The 17,127-nt window shown below is 33.1% G+C and overlaps 1 protein-coding gene and 1 pseudogene across 2 annotated transcripts; both read right to left on the reverse strand.

Moving 5' to 3' along the window:
* Nucleotides 1-3,196: 3,196 nt before the first annotated feature.
* On the reverse strand, nt 3,197-3,825 carry LOC149882419 (uncharacterized; annotated as a pseudogene).
* A 3,678-nt stretch (nt 3,826-7,503) lies between these two features.
* On the reverse strand, nt 7,504-12,231 carry LOC149882420 (uncharacterized). Of its 2 annotated transcripts, none has more exons than XM_090067496.1 (10): nt 11,277-12,231; nt 10,736-11,028; nt 10,401-10,613; nt 9,930-10,169; nt 9,640-9,716; nt 9,306-9,511; nt 8,900-9,229; nt 8,509-8,667; nt 8,081-8,273; nt 7,504-7,920 (listed from the first exon to the last, which is right to left on the reverse strand). In XM_090067496.1, the coding sequence occupies exons 1-10, from the start codon at nt 12,003-12,005 to the stop codon at nt 7,616-7,618; spliced, it is 2,745 nt and encodes a 914-aa protein (XP_089923622.1). In that variant the 5' UTR covers nt 12,006-12,231; the 3' UTR covers nt 7,504-7,615. The 2 variants fall into 2 exon arrangements, with proteins under 2 accessions (XP_089923622.1, XP_089923624.1); XM_090067498.1 differs by having other exon boundaries at nt 7,624-7,920; nt 8,181-8,273.
* Nucleotides 12,232-17,127: the final 4,896 nt, after the last annotated feature.

Genomic DNA, 17,127 nt, shown 5'->3' on the forward strand with positions numbered 1-17,127 from the left:
TCCGTAGTCGGTGTTCTGGTGTTCGTAGCCGTCGTCTTGGTCTTGCACTACACGCACTGCGTTTGCTGTGACAGCCAGAACACAAGCTGCGATGAAAACTATCTTGGTTGCCATGATTGTCAAGCGGTTTGAAGGTTTTTTTTGAATTCGCTTGTGCTTTGCGTTTGAACTTGCTTGCGTTTGAACTTACGTTTGCGAAGCGCGTTTTTATAGGCGATTTCAATGGGCAGTTGTGGAAATAACAACTGCACTAATTAGCGAGTAATGTGCTACACGAGGGCTGAAAAAGTAATAACGAGGTAACAAGTGCTTCGTTGGAGGAAACGCGTTTCGTTTCTGCGAAAAGTTCACCATAATTGTTTGGCACAAGCGCATACTCAGACGACGCACAGAAAAAAACAACCAAAAACAAAAAAAAAATAAAAAATACAAAAGCAACGAAAGCACACCTAAATTGGCCGAAAGAAAAATGAACAAGCGCATAAGCCTACTTAGGAGTGAAAACAAAATGCGTTGGATTCCGGCATGCAGATCGGAAAGCAGTTCAGCTTGGTTTCTTTAATGCTCACTGCAGAGTTGAGAAGGCGTTGCTTTTTCGAGTGCACTTTGACGCACGCACGCACTCAAGAAGACACGGTCTTTCTCTTATTTACCTTTTTCTTTTTTTTTTTTATGCTTCGAATAAAGCATCAGTAAAACGCTAATACAAATCGTTAAAATTTTAGAAATGAATAAATGTCTTATTCAAAGCTTACTCATATTAAACTACTTAGCGTTATAAGTTCAAACATTTTTCATAACGTCTTTTCGAACTGTTGATCACTTCAACTTAGCTAGCGCTCGATTTCGCATTTGTGATTCTTTTGTTCCAGAAATCGCTATTTTCAAACTCCGCAGTAAGTAAAAGCACACGAAGAACTGCTGCAAGTTAAAATTAAATCAGCAATATTTAGCTGTTCTTTACTTTAGTAATAAGTTTTGTAAAACGCATTAAACTGTGCGCTTGAGCAGTATTTCCCAAAACACATCAATAACAACAAAAAGTCTTAAGATATTATTATCGTATTATCATACTATCATATTTTATATCATATTATATTGTTATTTATATTGTTATATTATTTATATCGTGTTTATATTATCATATTTACCAATTGCAGCTCTCCGTAAGCCAGATTTATGCCGTGGTAGCCATGCATAAGAACCTTGATCATTTCTTCTCCAGATTGTTTCTTTTTGTCATGCGTAAGCCCTACTTGATGTTATGGAGTTAGAAGAACCAACAACTCGTTAGGATCTATTTATAAAAAACTTGAACTAAAGAACTTAAGGCATCTAGCTTTGAAGAAATTTGAATCAACAAAAAAAAGATAGAAGCGCTTTGTTTCTTTTCTTTAACAGGCCGCTAAAAATACAATATGGCGAGGTTAGAGTTATTTTCTTCTATCTCCAAGTTTAAACTACGGGGGAAAGTTTTGGCTTTTTTTTCCAAAAGTAAAAGTTATTTAAAATTTTAGCTTTGATTTTTAAAGAACGTTTAAACAAATTATTTAGAAAAAAGTTTTATAAAACAAAGCGTATTTTAAAAGCAATCATTACTAACTAAAGCTAATAACTCATTTTCTGCCAACTTTAAAAACGGGAGCTAGAACAAAATAATCCTAACCTCGCGATATGCGTAAGGTTACCAAGGTTTGATCGGGAAGCAACACGTTTATGTACGGTGCAATCGGTAGAAGGGCAACTGCTTTTTGATCACTGCAAGTTTTGCGTTCCTTTGTTTTTCGCATTTCATTCGCGAGGTGTGAATTCTCTCCCGTAAGCTTAAAAAATGAAAAGCATTAGAAACGGTTATAGCCCGTTGTATTTCTAGTTTACCTACTTTCCTTTATTTCTTTAGTCATTTACTTAATAGCAGATTCGCTTCTTTAGTTAGATGCTTGATGGCAGATTTGTAACATACTACGACAAGCCGTAACAACTTGTTATTCTTGTAGTTTATCATAATGTAACGTAACTCTCTTACTTAATCATCAAAACTTGTGTCAGGGTTTAGTTTACAGTTACCAACAAAACTGCACTCATCTTCAGAAGCAAAGGAGCCTGATAACTCGATATCGCTTTAGAAGAAAGTAAATTTCAAAAAATGACAAAAACACGCAGCTGAGTTTAATTCTTGTTCATGCGCATGTACAACAAAGCGTTGTAAACATTAAAAAAAAAAAAAAAACCCTAAGTTTTAAGCTGTTGCAATTTCGTTCAGCACCTCTTCAGTGGTTTAAAGAACTACCGTCGAACATTACGGTGAACATCATGGTTATGAGAAATATTATGGCGAGTGTCTTTGTTCGTGGTTTTGTGACTAAGTTGCAAGGGTCAGAAGCGATGTTGAAAGTAGCCGATTCGTGTGAATGGCCAAGTGGCAAACTGCGCCGCTAGCATTTGGTAAAACAATTTCTGAACAGAGTTGAGCTAAAACAAAGCCGATCTTTCTCCCCTTTGCTTTGCACGATCGGTTAATCGTCAACAAACTGGCCTCTCTTTAACAGGATGGCCGCCTATGTGGACGAGCAGCATTAATATTCGGCCGTGAAAGCGCGACCAATGCGCCGCCAACTATCTGTCGACGCGAAACCGCTAGCCGAAAGACCGCGGTGTTAACTTTAGGTTTGTGCCGAGCGAACGTCAAAGGTGTTTTCCGACTGGCCGATTTTGCCGAAAGAACAGTCCTTTGCTGAGCTTACAAGTCGAAAAGACTTTTTGAAACGTTTGCGACTTAAAAATCGCGCAGAGAGAGAGAGAGAGAGAGAAAGTTAAATCTAATTTTGAGCTGAAAGCAAAGCTTTCGCACTGACGCGGGCGGGTTCTACCAGGCTCAAGGTTTTTGGCCTGCAACGCATCTATCGGTTAACAAAGTGGGAAAGACCGTTTCACTTAGGGTTTCTTAAGTTTGTAACATTGCTTGTCGAGCTGTTGCTGCCGCCGTAGGTCTTCTTATTATCTTTTTTTTATTCATTTATTTTATCCTTTTTTTTAACTTTTTCTCCCATCTCCCGAATGATCCCGGAATAGATCACTTAGGATCTTCGCAAACCGTGCAACATCGGTCTAGCCGCGCACTCATAAAACACTAATAAAAAAAACGAACACTGCTCAAAACATTCTAGCATCATTGTTATTTCGAACATAATTACAATCAGTAGGGTCGCGGTGGGCATTCATCATACTTTCCGAGGCATTGTCCGAGACCACGGTAACCAGCTCTGGCGCAAAAGACTAATCCGTATGGACATGGCATGCATATGGCTCTTTTGTTGACACATGCTACGTAACCAGATCGAGGCTCGCTGTCAATAGCGTAGTTGCCGTCAGCACGATAGATGCAGTCGTTTGTAACGTCGACACCTAAAGTTCAAAGACAAGATTAAACGGTGAGCTTCTTGGCTCAAAAACAAAATAGCAAGTTTAGCGCGCTCTAGCCAAATACGCAACTCGGTTAAAAAACAAAAGCGCGACATTCTTAGGTAAGTTTTGCTGAAGCAAATTCTCAATAAATCTCTTACCGACACAAATAACGCGTTTTGGTTGGTAGTCGATATTCTTGGGTTCGTAGTCGGTTTTTTTGGGTTCGTAGTCGGTTTCCTTGGGTTCTTAGTCGGTTTTCTTGGGTTCGTAGTCGGTTTTCTTGGGTTCGTAGTCTGTTTTCTCGTGTCCGTAGTCGGTGTTCTGGTGTTCGTAGCCGTCGTCTTGGTCTTGCACTACACGCACTGCGTTTGCTGTGACAGCCAGAACACAAGCTGCGATGAAAACTATCTTGGTTGCCATGATTGTCAAGCGGTTTGAAGGTTTTTTTTGAATTCGCTTGTGCTTTGCGTTTGAACTTGCTTGCGTTTGAACTTACGTTTGCGAAGCGCGTTTTTATAGGCGATTTCAATGGGCAGTTGTGGAAATAACAACTGCACTAATTAGCGAGTAATGTGCTACACGAGGGCTGAAAAAGTAATAACGAGGTAACAAGTGCTTCGTTGGAGGAAACGCGTTTCGTTTCTGCGAAAAGTTCACCAAAATCGTTTGGCATACTCAGACGACGCACAGAAAAAAAAACCAAAAACAAAAAAAAATAAAAAATACAAAAGCAACGAAAGCACACCTAAAATGGCGGTGTGTTGAAGTTTTGAAGTTAATTTGATTGTGCAACGTCATTTTTTAAGTATTGCTGTTAATTTTATTTTAGTTGAAAAGTTTTAATTAAAAAAAGTCAAAATTAAATTTTGGTTGTTTCATTTTACATTGGCAAAGTTTGGTAGTATCAAAAGTTTGGCAAAAGTTTGGTAACATTAAAGATGAGTAACATTAAAGGTAAAATTAAAGACGGCAAAGTTTGGTAAAATTAAAGACGGCAAAGTTTGGTAAAATTAAAGACGGCAAAGTTTGGTAAAATTAAAGACGGCAAAGTTTGGTAAAATTAAAGACGGCAAAGTTTGGTAAAATTAAAGACGGCAAAGTTTGGTAAAATTAAAGACGGCAAAGTTTGGTAAAATTAAAGACGGCAAAGTTTGGTAAAATTAAAGACGGCAAAGTTTGGTAAAATTAAAGACGGCAAAGTTTGGTAAAATTAAAGACGGCAAAGTTTGGTAAAATTAAAGAAGGCAAAATTTGGTAAAATTAAAGATGGAAAACTTTATTAAAATTAAAGATGGAAAAACTTGATATCATTAAAGATGAGTTATACTAGTTTTATTGAGATAACTCATTTATTTAATAAGCAAATTTATAACCATGTTTTAACAATGGGATACAATTAAAAACAATTAAATGCAATTAAATGTCTGTTTTATTTGAGATCTCAAGAGGACACCTGGAATTCGTAGACCGATTAAAATAGTGACCAAAGTTGACATATATCTATCGCAGATTTTAAAAAAAAATTCAGTCATTGTTCCGGTTGTTCCCAAAGACGCGTCGCCAGATCATTTGTTTGCATCCATCAATACAGCAGCGCTATTTTTAAAAAATATTCCAACATTAGATGTTATAAAAAATCTAAGAGACCTCTGTTATCCGAACTACAGAAAAGAGTAGCCCGACCAAAGTGTAGGAAGCTTCTTAGAATGTTGCATAAAAAAGTTTTTAGAGCATGTCCACCAGTACTTCAAGAGACGGAACAACAATTTTGTGCCAAAAAATATAAATCCTGGAAATTTTTCAAAAAGAAGAGAGGACCCACATTCGTCGTCATGGTGCCGAAGAAATTTTTTTTTTTTTGTAACTTGACAATATTAATGTTTTCCTTTCTTCTAAATTTTAAATTATAAATTTCTGAATAAAAATGGCTTTTTTATGTATCTTTTTAATTTACAGATAAATTTTATTTGCCACTCATTACGTCAAACTCTCAAACACCATTTTCACGTTTTCTTAATTTTGTAGAACTACGTGTATGAAAAAACGCTGGTCAGAATGTACATGATTCGAACTTCTTTAAAGAATTCTATCAAGAACAGAGGCGGTCTTCTTTAGCGATAAAACAATAAAATACTTCATGACACTTTCTAAATGCTATTTTGAACATTTACTAAAGTATTTCTCTCCAGTCATCACTTTTTCAACTGGGAAGCTACAATTTCTGTTTGGTTTCTGGATAAATTCAGCTTCTAATTAATTACGTCTTTTAACTTAATGAGCTATGGTTTATTACATATTGATTTGATAACGTGGTCTTCGCTGTCACTGCCAGCACTAAAAGTTTCTAATATAGATTTTTTTAGAATCATTCAGTTCAAGACGAGAAGGTAAGGAAAATGATGAACTGGAGCGGACACTTTAGAATCATTCAATTTAAGACAAGAAAGTAAGGAAAATGTTCACTATGATGCACTGGAGCCGAGGTTGAAGGAAAATTTGAGTAAAAAGTTTTTGGTCATTTTTGCCTAGCCGACATTTACTGGAATTAACATAAACTAACATAATATACAAAAATAGCAATCTTGAACATGATTGATTCATTCCATTTTCAAGGCACTGTAGAGTAAGGTTGCCAATATTGTACCCCCTAAGACAAAACTAAAAAATGTAGGTAATCTACTGAGTGAAAACATGGGTTTTCAATCGGATTTCATAATTTAGGGATTGTTTGTTGTAAAGATGTTAAAAAAACTCAAAATTTAAAAAGCGTTAAGTCTCGAAGAATCAAATTAAAAAAATAGCGCTAAGAGTACAATTAAGGAAACTAGATCTTTAATTTTACCATTGTAATCCGATATTGTACCACTTTCTTGATTTCACTTACTTTACAGCTTTACAAATATTTTATGATTTTAGATTTAAGGGATTTAAAGAACTGATTAAAAGGAATGGTTTTTATAAAACCAGCAATTGGAAATATTCTGATATAACATAACCTGAAGGTGAGTTTCCACTCATCCGTTTTAGCTACGGGAAAGGGAAAGGGATGGGAAAATTAATCATGTGAGCATGCGCGTGATTTATTTTCAAAACTAAGTTACAAATTGCGCATGCTCACGTGATTAATTTTCCTGTCCCTTTCCCTTTCCCGTGCCTAAAACGGAAAGTGGAAACTCACCTTAACACCTAACTGCCCATAATACAATGAAATGAAGTTTTTCATTTAATAAACTCTATGCAACTTGAACTTTTTTTTCTTCTGGAAAATGCCGAAAACAGGTATCACCACATATGGTACAATTTTTATTTAAATTGTATGTTTAAGATTAGAATATAGGAGGAAGGTAGGTATTAAAGATAGTTATACTAAATAATGTAAAATAATATATACCATATCTGTTTTAAGAACAACCGCACTAAATATTGTAAAATAAAATACATAAAAGCATTATTTTTGGCAAAAGTTTCAGATATATTGTGTCTGTTTTTGATTAACACCTGCACAGCCAACATGACACCAGCCTTGACATATTGGTAAAACTGAACTAGAGAGTGTATCTTTTAAAGGATGCCTTGCACGGTGATTTAAGCGTAGGATGTTATTGTGAGCATGCGCATTAAATTACACTATATAAAAAATAAAAAAAAATGGCGGAGCAGTTTTTCCGTAAAAACTAAAAACTTTAGTGATTGATTTCCTTTCTAAATGTCTATTTAGTCTTCGCAATCAAAAAAATAAAAAGTTTTTAAGTTATATAATTGATAAGCTCTTTATTAAATTAAAAAAAATAATAATAATAAGTCGTAAAGTAAGAGATTTTTTTGTTTAAAATAATTAAGTTTTTAGGTGAAAAAAAAACAGCATCCCCTCACTTATTTAAAGAATATCTTGCGACTGAAAATTTTTTGGATAAAAATTAAAACATATTCTTATTCTCGATACTCTAAGGAAAAATTTTATATTAATCATTTTCACCAGTCATTTTTTTAAATCGAGATAATTTATATAACGTTAGGCAAAAATTATTTTATTTTTTTGACTGAAAAAAATGTAAGGTTAGCTTATTTATGCTTAAGGGTTAAAATCAATAAGGTCAATTTGAAAATGAAATTTAAATTAGGAATTTGTTTTTCTTTTAAACTTTTAAAATTTATAACAAATTTTCAACTAATTTTAAAATTCTTTTACAAAAATATTTGTAAAATTTTATTAACTCATTTTTCTTTTTTTTACAATTGGCTTTATATCTTTTGCTTTAGGATGATTTCTTAAAAAATGTTCTTTAACAGTGCTTTCTAGCCGACTACAACCCTTCATATGCCAGAATAATCTATTAAGATTGTTGAATTCGGCGTGTAAACTTTCACCACCTTGTTCACCATACACACCGATTCCTAATCTCCATTTTTCAATAAACTGATATACATGGTTTTCAAGTAAATGCATTTTAGGTGTTACAGAAGCATCTGGCCATGTAAATCTATAAAATTCCATGAGTTTTTTGATTGCTAAATCTAAAAATTGACGAAATTTTCCATTATACAATACATAAAGAAAAATAATACTCAATAATATCATACTGTAAAAATAACAAGAGGTAGTTTAGGTATTATAATTTACAATCAAGATAAAAATTTACAAGAGTAAAATCGAAAAAGTCAGTTAAATATTTACCAAGCTCCTGAATATCATTATCTTTGAAATAGTGTGAACTATTCATAATATTATGACACTTAGAATAATATGAAAATAACTTTTTAAATTTCTGGCTCACATCAATAGATTGTAAGTGAACACCAGTATCTATAAATCCAAGGTCTACAACTAGCTTTGGAATCGAATTGCATAAGTCAAGCAATGGTTGATGCTATAAATAAAAAAATATCAAAAAAAGTCAAATCAATTCATAAATCAAGGCATTATTAGCATTGAGCATTAAATATATTATTTTATGCAATACACTTTTTTATTATATATAATAAAACAGTTTGTTGTATATACACATATATGCATATATATATATATATATATATATATATATATATATATATATATATATATATATATATATATATATGTATTTACAGTATTAAAACAACAACCTTAAGCATTTTGTGAACATGGTTTCCTACAAAACATTTCCCATGATAGGCTTGCCTTTCAACTTTATTTTCTTTCAATATTTCATCTAGTTTTTGAATGCATGGTCCTGACACTTTGTCTAGTTCGTTACATTCGTGTAAACTTTGTAGCTCTATTGACTAATAATATGTTTTTTAATTAAATTAGGTAGACAAAATTTACAGATATTTAATCTTTTAATTATATTTGTACAAATTAAAAAAATTATTGATAACTTAAAGTAAGAAAAACTTCATCCTCTTTATTAAATTGTATTATCCTAGTTTGAACAAAGTTTTAAAGCAAGTTTTATCTATAAATTTTGATTAATAGTAAATTTAATGATTCATATTTTTTACTGAAAAACAATACCTTTTCGTTTTTTCTCAATTCATAATAAAGAATTCTTGGTTTATATATTTTCAAAATATCTTCTGCTCTTTCTGGATCACGCAAAACTTGTATTCCAACTGTGTCTTGCAGAAGAGTAATTTTTTCTAGACAATCTGTAATAATGCTATTCAAAAGACTTGATTGGACATGCATGGAAATAAACTTGTCAAATTCTGCTTTACCAATAGTTTTATTTCTTAATGCAAGTTCTCCAGCAAGTTTTATATCAATTAAATGACACTCATCTTCTAACATAATAAAAAACTTCAAGTAGATACCCAGAGATATATGTAATGCAGGCACTGCAACCTGTTAAAATTAATAAAAACAACTGTAACTATTTTGTAGTATAACAGCATTATTTAAATAAAAAGAACTAATTTACTTGATCCAGAGGAATATTAAACAAAGATTGATCAATAACATTGTTGAAAAGCTTCGCATTCTTTAAAATTCCTCCAAAACTCTGAAAAGACTCAAAGTTATCTCTTAACGAACAAAGTGTTCTATGTGAAACATTATGTTTTCGATTTTCAGGAGTTATTTTGATCTCTTCCTTTGTTATGTCACAAAAGAGGCAGCAGTGCCGACCTGTGAAATGAAGAAAAAAAGTAATAAATAATGTGTTGTACGACTGATTAAAAAAATAATTATTCAATTGCAGAAATAGATTTGTTAGGATAATGATTTATTTATTTCATAGTAGAAAAAAAACTTACCACTAGCTCCTGTGATTCCATATACACTGCACAGAAAATCGTAATCTCCAAACATAAAAACACGACAATGGTGATTTCTAAACAAAAAAGTTTTTTTATCTAAGACTTTATGGAGAATAAATATTTTACAGCTTTGATACAGTAATAACATCCTAAAACTAATTACAAAGTACCCACCCAAACATGTGTGGAAACTCAAGAAAAAAAAAGTAATATGAATTGTTCTGAAAAATTATATTTTATTGTTCAGAACAAATATTAACCGTGACTGCTGTGACATATTAACTTACTTCCAAACCATTTTTTGCAACTCATCAACTTGCTGTGTATATCTAGACACTCCAACATTCAGATTGACACGATAGTCTTTTGCTTCAAAAGTACTAAACACAAGACTATTTGATTTTGAGTTAGGCTGATTTTGATTAACAACTTGGTAACTCATTTTAAAAGAACCACCTCCATGATCACCACCATTTTTTATATGTATTTCATCCTTTATAATCCCATCATGTTTAAGTAAGTCAAACCTTAAAGAATTAACATTTAAATTTGTAAGTTTGTATACATATATATATATATATATATATATATATATATATATATATATATATATATATATATATATATATATATATATATATATATATATATATATATACTTATCTTATACAAATTAGTATAAAGATTAACTTTTATTTTTCTAGTAATTTATAAATTTAAGTGTTTATTAAAAATATCTCAAATTAATGAGTTATTACTTTTCCATAAGATTTAGTAGGTTTTCTATATTTTGAGGTAGGTCGTTGATATATGCCCAAGGAGCTAGTTTAATTTCAACAACAGCATTATTATTCTCATTTTGAAATGTAAATGGTCCATCTAAAACAACTAAATCATTTCCAGCCCATTCCTTTGCAACAACTCTTTGTTTGTTGTTTGAAGCAGTTTTAATATTTTTCGAATTTAACCACCTAGAATAATAATATACAAGCAATAAGTTTTGCAATTATAAACAATTGTAAAAATGAACTACAAGTTCTCAAATAAAAAACGAAATTACAAAAAGTATTTTAAGTTCCATATTTATATTTACCTAGCCATAGTTTTCAATTTATTCCAAGGAATACCCATATCAGCTTTTAAAGCAACCATTTCTTCTGCATTTAAATCCACTCTTCCAATATTGGCTTTAGTTAAAATTTCATTTGCTTCATCATTATCATATGACTTTAACATTACAGCTGTTTGACAGATTTTAGAGTCCTTAGAACTACCAGCTGTATGGTTGAATTGTTCCAATAAATATTTTTGTCTTTTTCTTAGAGTGCTGTTACTACAGTTTGCGCTATCTTTATAAGCTTTGGGAGCAGAAACAAAACAAAGTGGCTGTAAATTAAACAAAACATTACTTAAAATAGAAAATAAAATAATATTTTATATTTTTTTTTATAAGTTATATTTAATATTAAAAAAACTAAATCAAACTAGTTTACTCTTGCTTAAAATATAGATTGCATTAAAATGATGTAATAAAGTTTAAATACTACTACAATTCTAATAATTATAATTATATCTAGCATAATAGAAAAGTAAACACTATTTAACTTGCTATAAAGTTAAAACATATTTCTTACCCTAGGCCCACCGGATGAAAATTCTATTGTAGATGTTTTGGACTGATTCAACTTTTTTTTAATGATATGTAAAACAGCATCATTGGCTTCTTGTGGGATTTCACTTGTGTCAGTGATTTGGTAAAAACTGTTTATGCTAACTAATTGGTTGTTTTCATTTATGGTGCTATTTGATATTTTTCTGCAGTCATGATTTTCAAAATTTTTGTCTTTCAAAAATACTTTTTTGTCACAATTCTTGCATATAATAGTTAAATGTTTTATAATTTCAGATATATGGACAGAATATGATAGGCTGTCAATTGTGATGTTAGTTTTACATAATGGACAATTTGAATCATTTTCTAATTTATCTTTAACATTTGATAAAATGCACAAGCTACAGAATGAGTGTTGACAGTTCTTTAGCATGACAGGCTGATTCATAACTTCCCCACAAATCTTACAAATGCATAAAACTATATGTGGATTTAGTTCATGGTTTAGTTCTGTTAAAATTTCTTTATCTTCTTGTATAGGCAATGAATCAAGAAATGATTTTATATGAAATTTTGTCCATTTTTTAACCTTTCTTGGTTGCCCAACATTAGATAGAGGTTTTCGACCAGGAATACCAAAAACACATTTGCATTCAACTGTTGGACATTTTACCCAAATTTTTGGAGCTTTGAAAACTTTACTGCCTCTATTTTCGATGTTTCTAAGAGAAGTATAACACTTCATGCACATTTTCTCTGGATGACTACACTGAGAATCTTCTGATACATTTATTTGAATACTCCGGGTTTCAAAAAGGTTAAGGTTATATACCCCTCAAAATCCCCGTTTGAAAGTTATAGAACTTCAAACAGAATGATAGAACTTCACAAAAACCTCAATTTGAGGGGGGTGTAAACTTTATAAAGTCATTGAAGCCGATCAAAAAGAGATTATTGAATCAAATTTGAAATTTATTGATGAATAAAATAAAAAATTTTAAATTAAAAAAAAAAATAACAAATTTGACTCATTGCCCTCATATTTGGGGCTGGGGGGCTAACGTTTTGGGGTTTTTGTTGTTCCCAGTCTCCAATCACCGCAATTTTTTGCGTAGCATCCTCATTCCTTATATATATGAACCTACTTAAATATGGAGTTTTCTTCATGTTTCAAAGTTGCTTAGCTCAAACATCAAAAAAGTTATCTACGGCCTTGCTAATACATACATGTGATCATCTTTATGATTTGCATTAAAGATTACTTCTGAAAGCTTACATGCACAAAATATTTGTTTAAGTATAACTCGTTTTTAAGTAAAAATTCTTGCTGCCCTTAATTGTTACGAACATTTGATCTTTGAAAAATTTGGGTCCTTCTGCCATGATACATATTCCTTATTTATTAGTAAATATAAATGGTTCAACATGCCTGCCTCTCTTCATAAAATTCTTTGTCGTTCAAAAAACATTATTATGACACTACCATTATCACCTGGATTTTTTGGTGAAGAGGGAGCTGAATCTTGTAACAAGTACTATAGGCAGAATTGAAGATATCATTCTCGAAAGTGTTCTCGTAAAAGTAATTTGCTCGATGTATTTAATCGAGCATTAGATTCATCGGACCCTGCAGTGTCTTCAGCAAAACTGGATGTGAGAATGAAAAGGATTAAACACCAGGTATCAGGTGCTGTCAAAAATTTCCTATTATTTAAAAATTATGAACAAGAGGCTGATTGGGACACTACAACTAAGGAATCAAGTTTCATAGATTTAAATGAAGGTTCTATTATTGACTATTTTGAAGACATGGGCTTAGATATTTAGCAGTAAATTTTGCATATTTATTAATTACTAAATAACTGCAATATCTACCTACTTATAATATCTTATAATATAATTGTTAATGCTGTAATAAAAAAACCAAACTATTTTTCATTTACTTTTTATTGAGAACATATCAAAAAATTGAAATATGGATGGAGTTATGCAGTAAGGAACCAACCCAGAAAATCCTTTGTCAGGACTAAGTCCAATCTTCAAATCTTAAATTTTTCAAATATTCCGATGAAAACCAATATGGGGTTTATGTAATGACATTTGCTGGCATAAACAAACAAAATAATTATCAAAAATATTTTTGTGCAAAATTTGTATACTTTTGTCCCATAGTGCACTGCTCAAAACAATCTAGCATAATTGTTATTTTGAACATAACTACAATCAGTAGGGTCGCGGCGGGCATTCATCATACTTTCCGAGGCATTGTCCGAGACCACGGTAACCAGCTTTGGCGCAAAAGACTAATCCGTATGGACATGGCATGCATATGGCTCTTTTGTTGACACATGCTACGTAACCAGATCGAGGCTCGCTGTCAATAGCGTAGTTGCCGTCAGCACGATAGATGCAGTCGTTTGTAACGTCGACACCTAAAGTTCAAAGACAAGATTAAACGATGAGCTTCTTGGCTCAAAAACAAAAAAGCAAGTTTAGCGCGCTCTAGCCAAATACGCAACTCGGTTAAAAAACAAAAGCGCAACATTCTTAGGTAAGTTTTGCTGAAGCAAATTCTCAATAAATCTCTTACCGACACAAATAACGCGTTTTGGTTGGTAGTCGATATTCTTGGGTTCGTAGTCGGTTTTCCTGGGTTCGTAGTCAATGTTCTTGGGTTCGTAGTCGGTTTTCTTGGGTTCGTAGTCGGTTTCCTTGGGTTCGTAGTCGGTTTTCTTGGGTTCGTAGTCGGTTTCCTTGGGTTCGTAGTCGGTTTTCTTGGGTTCGTAGTCGGTTTTTTTGGGTTCGTAGTCTGTTTTCTTGGGTTCGTAGTCTGTTTTCTTGGGTTCGTAGTCGGTTTTCTTGGGTTCGTAGTCTGTTTTCTCGTGTCCGTAGTCGGTGTTCTGGTGTTCGTAGCCGTCGTCTTGGTCTTGCACTACACGCACTGCGTTTGCTGTGACAGCCAGAACACAAGCTGCGATGAAAACTATCTTGGTTGCCATGATTGTCAAGCGGTTTGAAGGTTTTTTTTGAATTCGCTTGTGCTTTGCGTTTGAACTTGCTTGCGTTTGAACTTACGTTTGCGAAGCGCGTTTTTATAGGCGATTTCAATGGGCAGTTGTGGATATAACAACTGCACTAATTAGCGAGTAATGTGCTACACGAGGGCTGAAAAAGTAATAACGAGGTAACAAGTGCTTCGTTGGAGGAAACGCGTTTCGTTTCTGCGAAAAGTTCACCATAATTGTTTGGCACAAGCGCATACTCAGACGACGCACAGAAAAAAACAACCAAAAACAAAAAAAAATAAAAAATACAAAAGCAACGAAAGCACACCTAAATTGGCCGAAAGAAAAATGAACAAGCGCATAAGCCTACTTAGGAGTGAAAACAAAATGCGTTGGATTCCGGCATGCAGATCGGAAAGCAGTTCAGCTTGGTTTCTTTAATGCTCACTGCAGAGTTGAGAAGGCGTTGCTTTTTCGAGTGCACTTTGACGCACGCACGCACTCAAGAAGACACGGTCTTTCTCTTATTTACCTTTTTCTTTTTTTTTTTTATGCTTCGAATAAAGCATCAGTAAAACGCTAATACAAATCGTTAAAATTTTAGAAATGAATAAATGTCTTATTCAAAGCTTACTCATATTAAACTACTTAGCGTTATAAGTTCAAACATTTTTCATAACGTCTTTTCGAACTGTTGATCACTTCAACTTAGCTAGCGCTCGATTTCGCATTTGTGATTCTTTTGTTCCAGAAATCGCTATTTTCAAACTCCGCAGTAAGTAAAAGCACACGAAGAACTGCTGCAAGTTAAAATTAAATCAGCAATATTTAGCTGTTCTTTACTTTAGTAATAAGTTTTGTAAAACGCATTAAACTGTGCGCTTGAGCAGTATTTCCCAAAACACATCAATAACAACAAAAAGTCTTAAGATATTATTATCGTATTATCATACTATCATATTTTATATCATATTATATTGTTATTTATATTGTTATATTATTTATATCGTGTTTATATTATCATATTTACCAATTGCAGCTCTCCGTAAGCCAGATTTATGCCGTGGTAGCCATGCATAAGAACCTTGATCATTTCTTCTCCAGATTGTTTCTTTTTGTCATGCGTAAGCCCTACTTGATGTTATGGAGTTAGAAGAACCAACAACTCGTTAGGATCTATTTATAAAAAACTTGAACTAAAGAACTTAAGGCATCTAGCTTTGAAGAAATTTGAATCAACAAAAAAAAGATAGAAGCGCTTTGTTTCTTTTCTTTAACAGGCCGCTAAAAATACAATATGGCGAGGTTAGAGTTATTTTCTTCTATCTCCAAGTTTAAACTACGGGGGAAAGTTTTGGCTTTTTTTTCCAAAAGTAAAAGTTATTTAAAATTTTAGCTTTGATTTTTAAAGAACGTTTAAACAAATTATTTAGAAAAAAGTTTTATAAAACAAAGCGTATTTTAAAAGCAATCATTACTAACTAAAGCTAATAACTCATTTTCTGCCAACTTTAAAAACGGGAGCTAGAACAAAATAATCCTAACCTCGCGATATGCGTAAGGTTACCAAGGTTTGATCGGGAAGCAACACGTTTATGTACGGTGCAATCGGTAGAAGGGCAACTGCTTTTTGATCACTGCAAGTTTTGCGTTCCTTTGTTTTTCGCATTTCATTCGCGAGGTGTGAATTCTCTCCCGTAAGCTTAAAAAATGAAAAGCATTAGAAACGGTTATAGCCCGTTGTATTTCTAGTTTACCTACTTTCCTTTATTTCTTTAGTCATTTACTTAATAGCAGATTCGCTTCTTTAGTTAGATGCTTGATGGCAGATTTGTAACATACTACGACAAGCCGTAACAACTTGTTATTCTTGTAGTTTATCATAATGTAACGTAACTCTCTTACTTAATCATCAAAACTTGTGTCAGGGTTTAGTTTACAGTTACCAACAAAACTGCACTCATCTTCAGAAGCAAAGGAGCCTGATAACTCGATATCGCTTTAGAAGAAAGTAAATTTCAAAAAATGACAAAAACACGCAGCTGAGTTTAATTCTTGTTCATGCGCATGTACAACAAAGCGTTGTAAACATTAAAAAAAAAAAAAAAACCCTAAGTTTTAAGCTGTTGCAATTTCGTTCAGCACCTCTTCAGTGGTTTAAAGAACTACCGTCGAACATTACGGTGAACATCATGGTTATGAGAAATATTATGGCGAGTGTCTTTGTTCGTGGTTTTGTGACTAAGTTGCAAGGGTCAGAAGCGATGTTGAAAGTAGCCGATTCGTGTGAATGGCCAAGTGGCAAACTGCGCCGCTAGCATTTGGTAAAACAATTTCTGAACAGAGTTGAGCTAAAACAAAGCCGATCTTTCTCCCCTTTGCTTTGCACGATCGGTTAATCGTCAACAAACTGGCCTCTCTTTAACAGGATGGCCGCCTATGTGGACGAGCAGCATTAATATTCGGCCGTGAAAGCGCGACCAATGCGCCGCCAACTATCTGTCGACGCGAAACCGCTAGCCGAAAGACCGCGGTGTTAACTTTAGGTTTGTGCCGAGCGAACGTCAAAGGTGTTTTCCGACTGGCCGATTTTTCCGAAAGAACAGTCCTTTGCTGAGCTTACAAGTCGAAAAGACTTTTTGAAACGTTTGCGACTTAAAAATCGCGCAGAGAGAGAGAGAGAGAGAAAGTTAAATCTAATTTTGAGCTGAAAGCAAAGCTTTCGCACTGACGCGGGCGGGTTCTACCAGGCTCAAGGTTTTTGGCCTGCAACGCATCTATCGGTTAACAAAGTGGGAAAGACCGTTTCACTTAGGGTTTCTTAAGTTTGTAACATTGCTTGTCGAGCTGTTGCTGCCGCCGTAGGTC

Source organism: Hydra viridissima, unplaced genomic scaffold (assembly GCF_058129835.1).
Source record: "Hydra viridissima isolate aposymbiotic clone 2 unplaced genomic scaffold, HvirCarnegie_v1 scaffold_11, whole genome shotgun sequence".
Classification (NCBI taxonomy): Eukaryota; Metazoa; Cnidaria; class Hydrozoa; order Anthoathecata; family Hydridae; genus Hydra; species Hydra viridissima.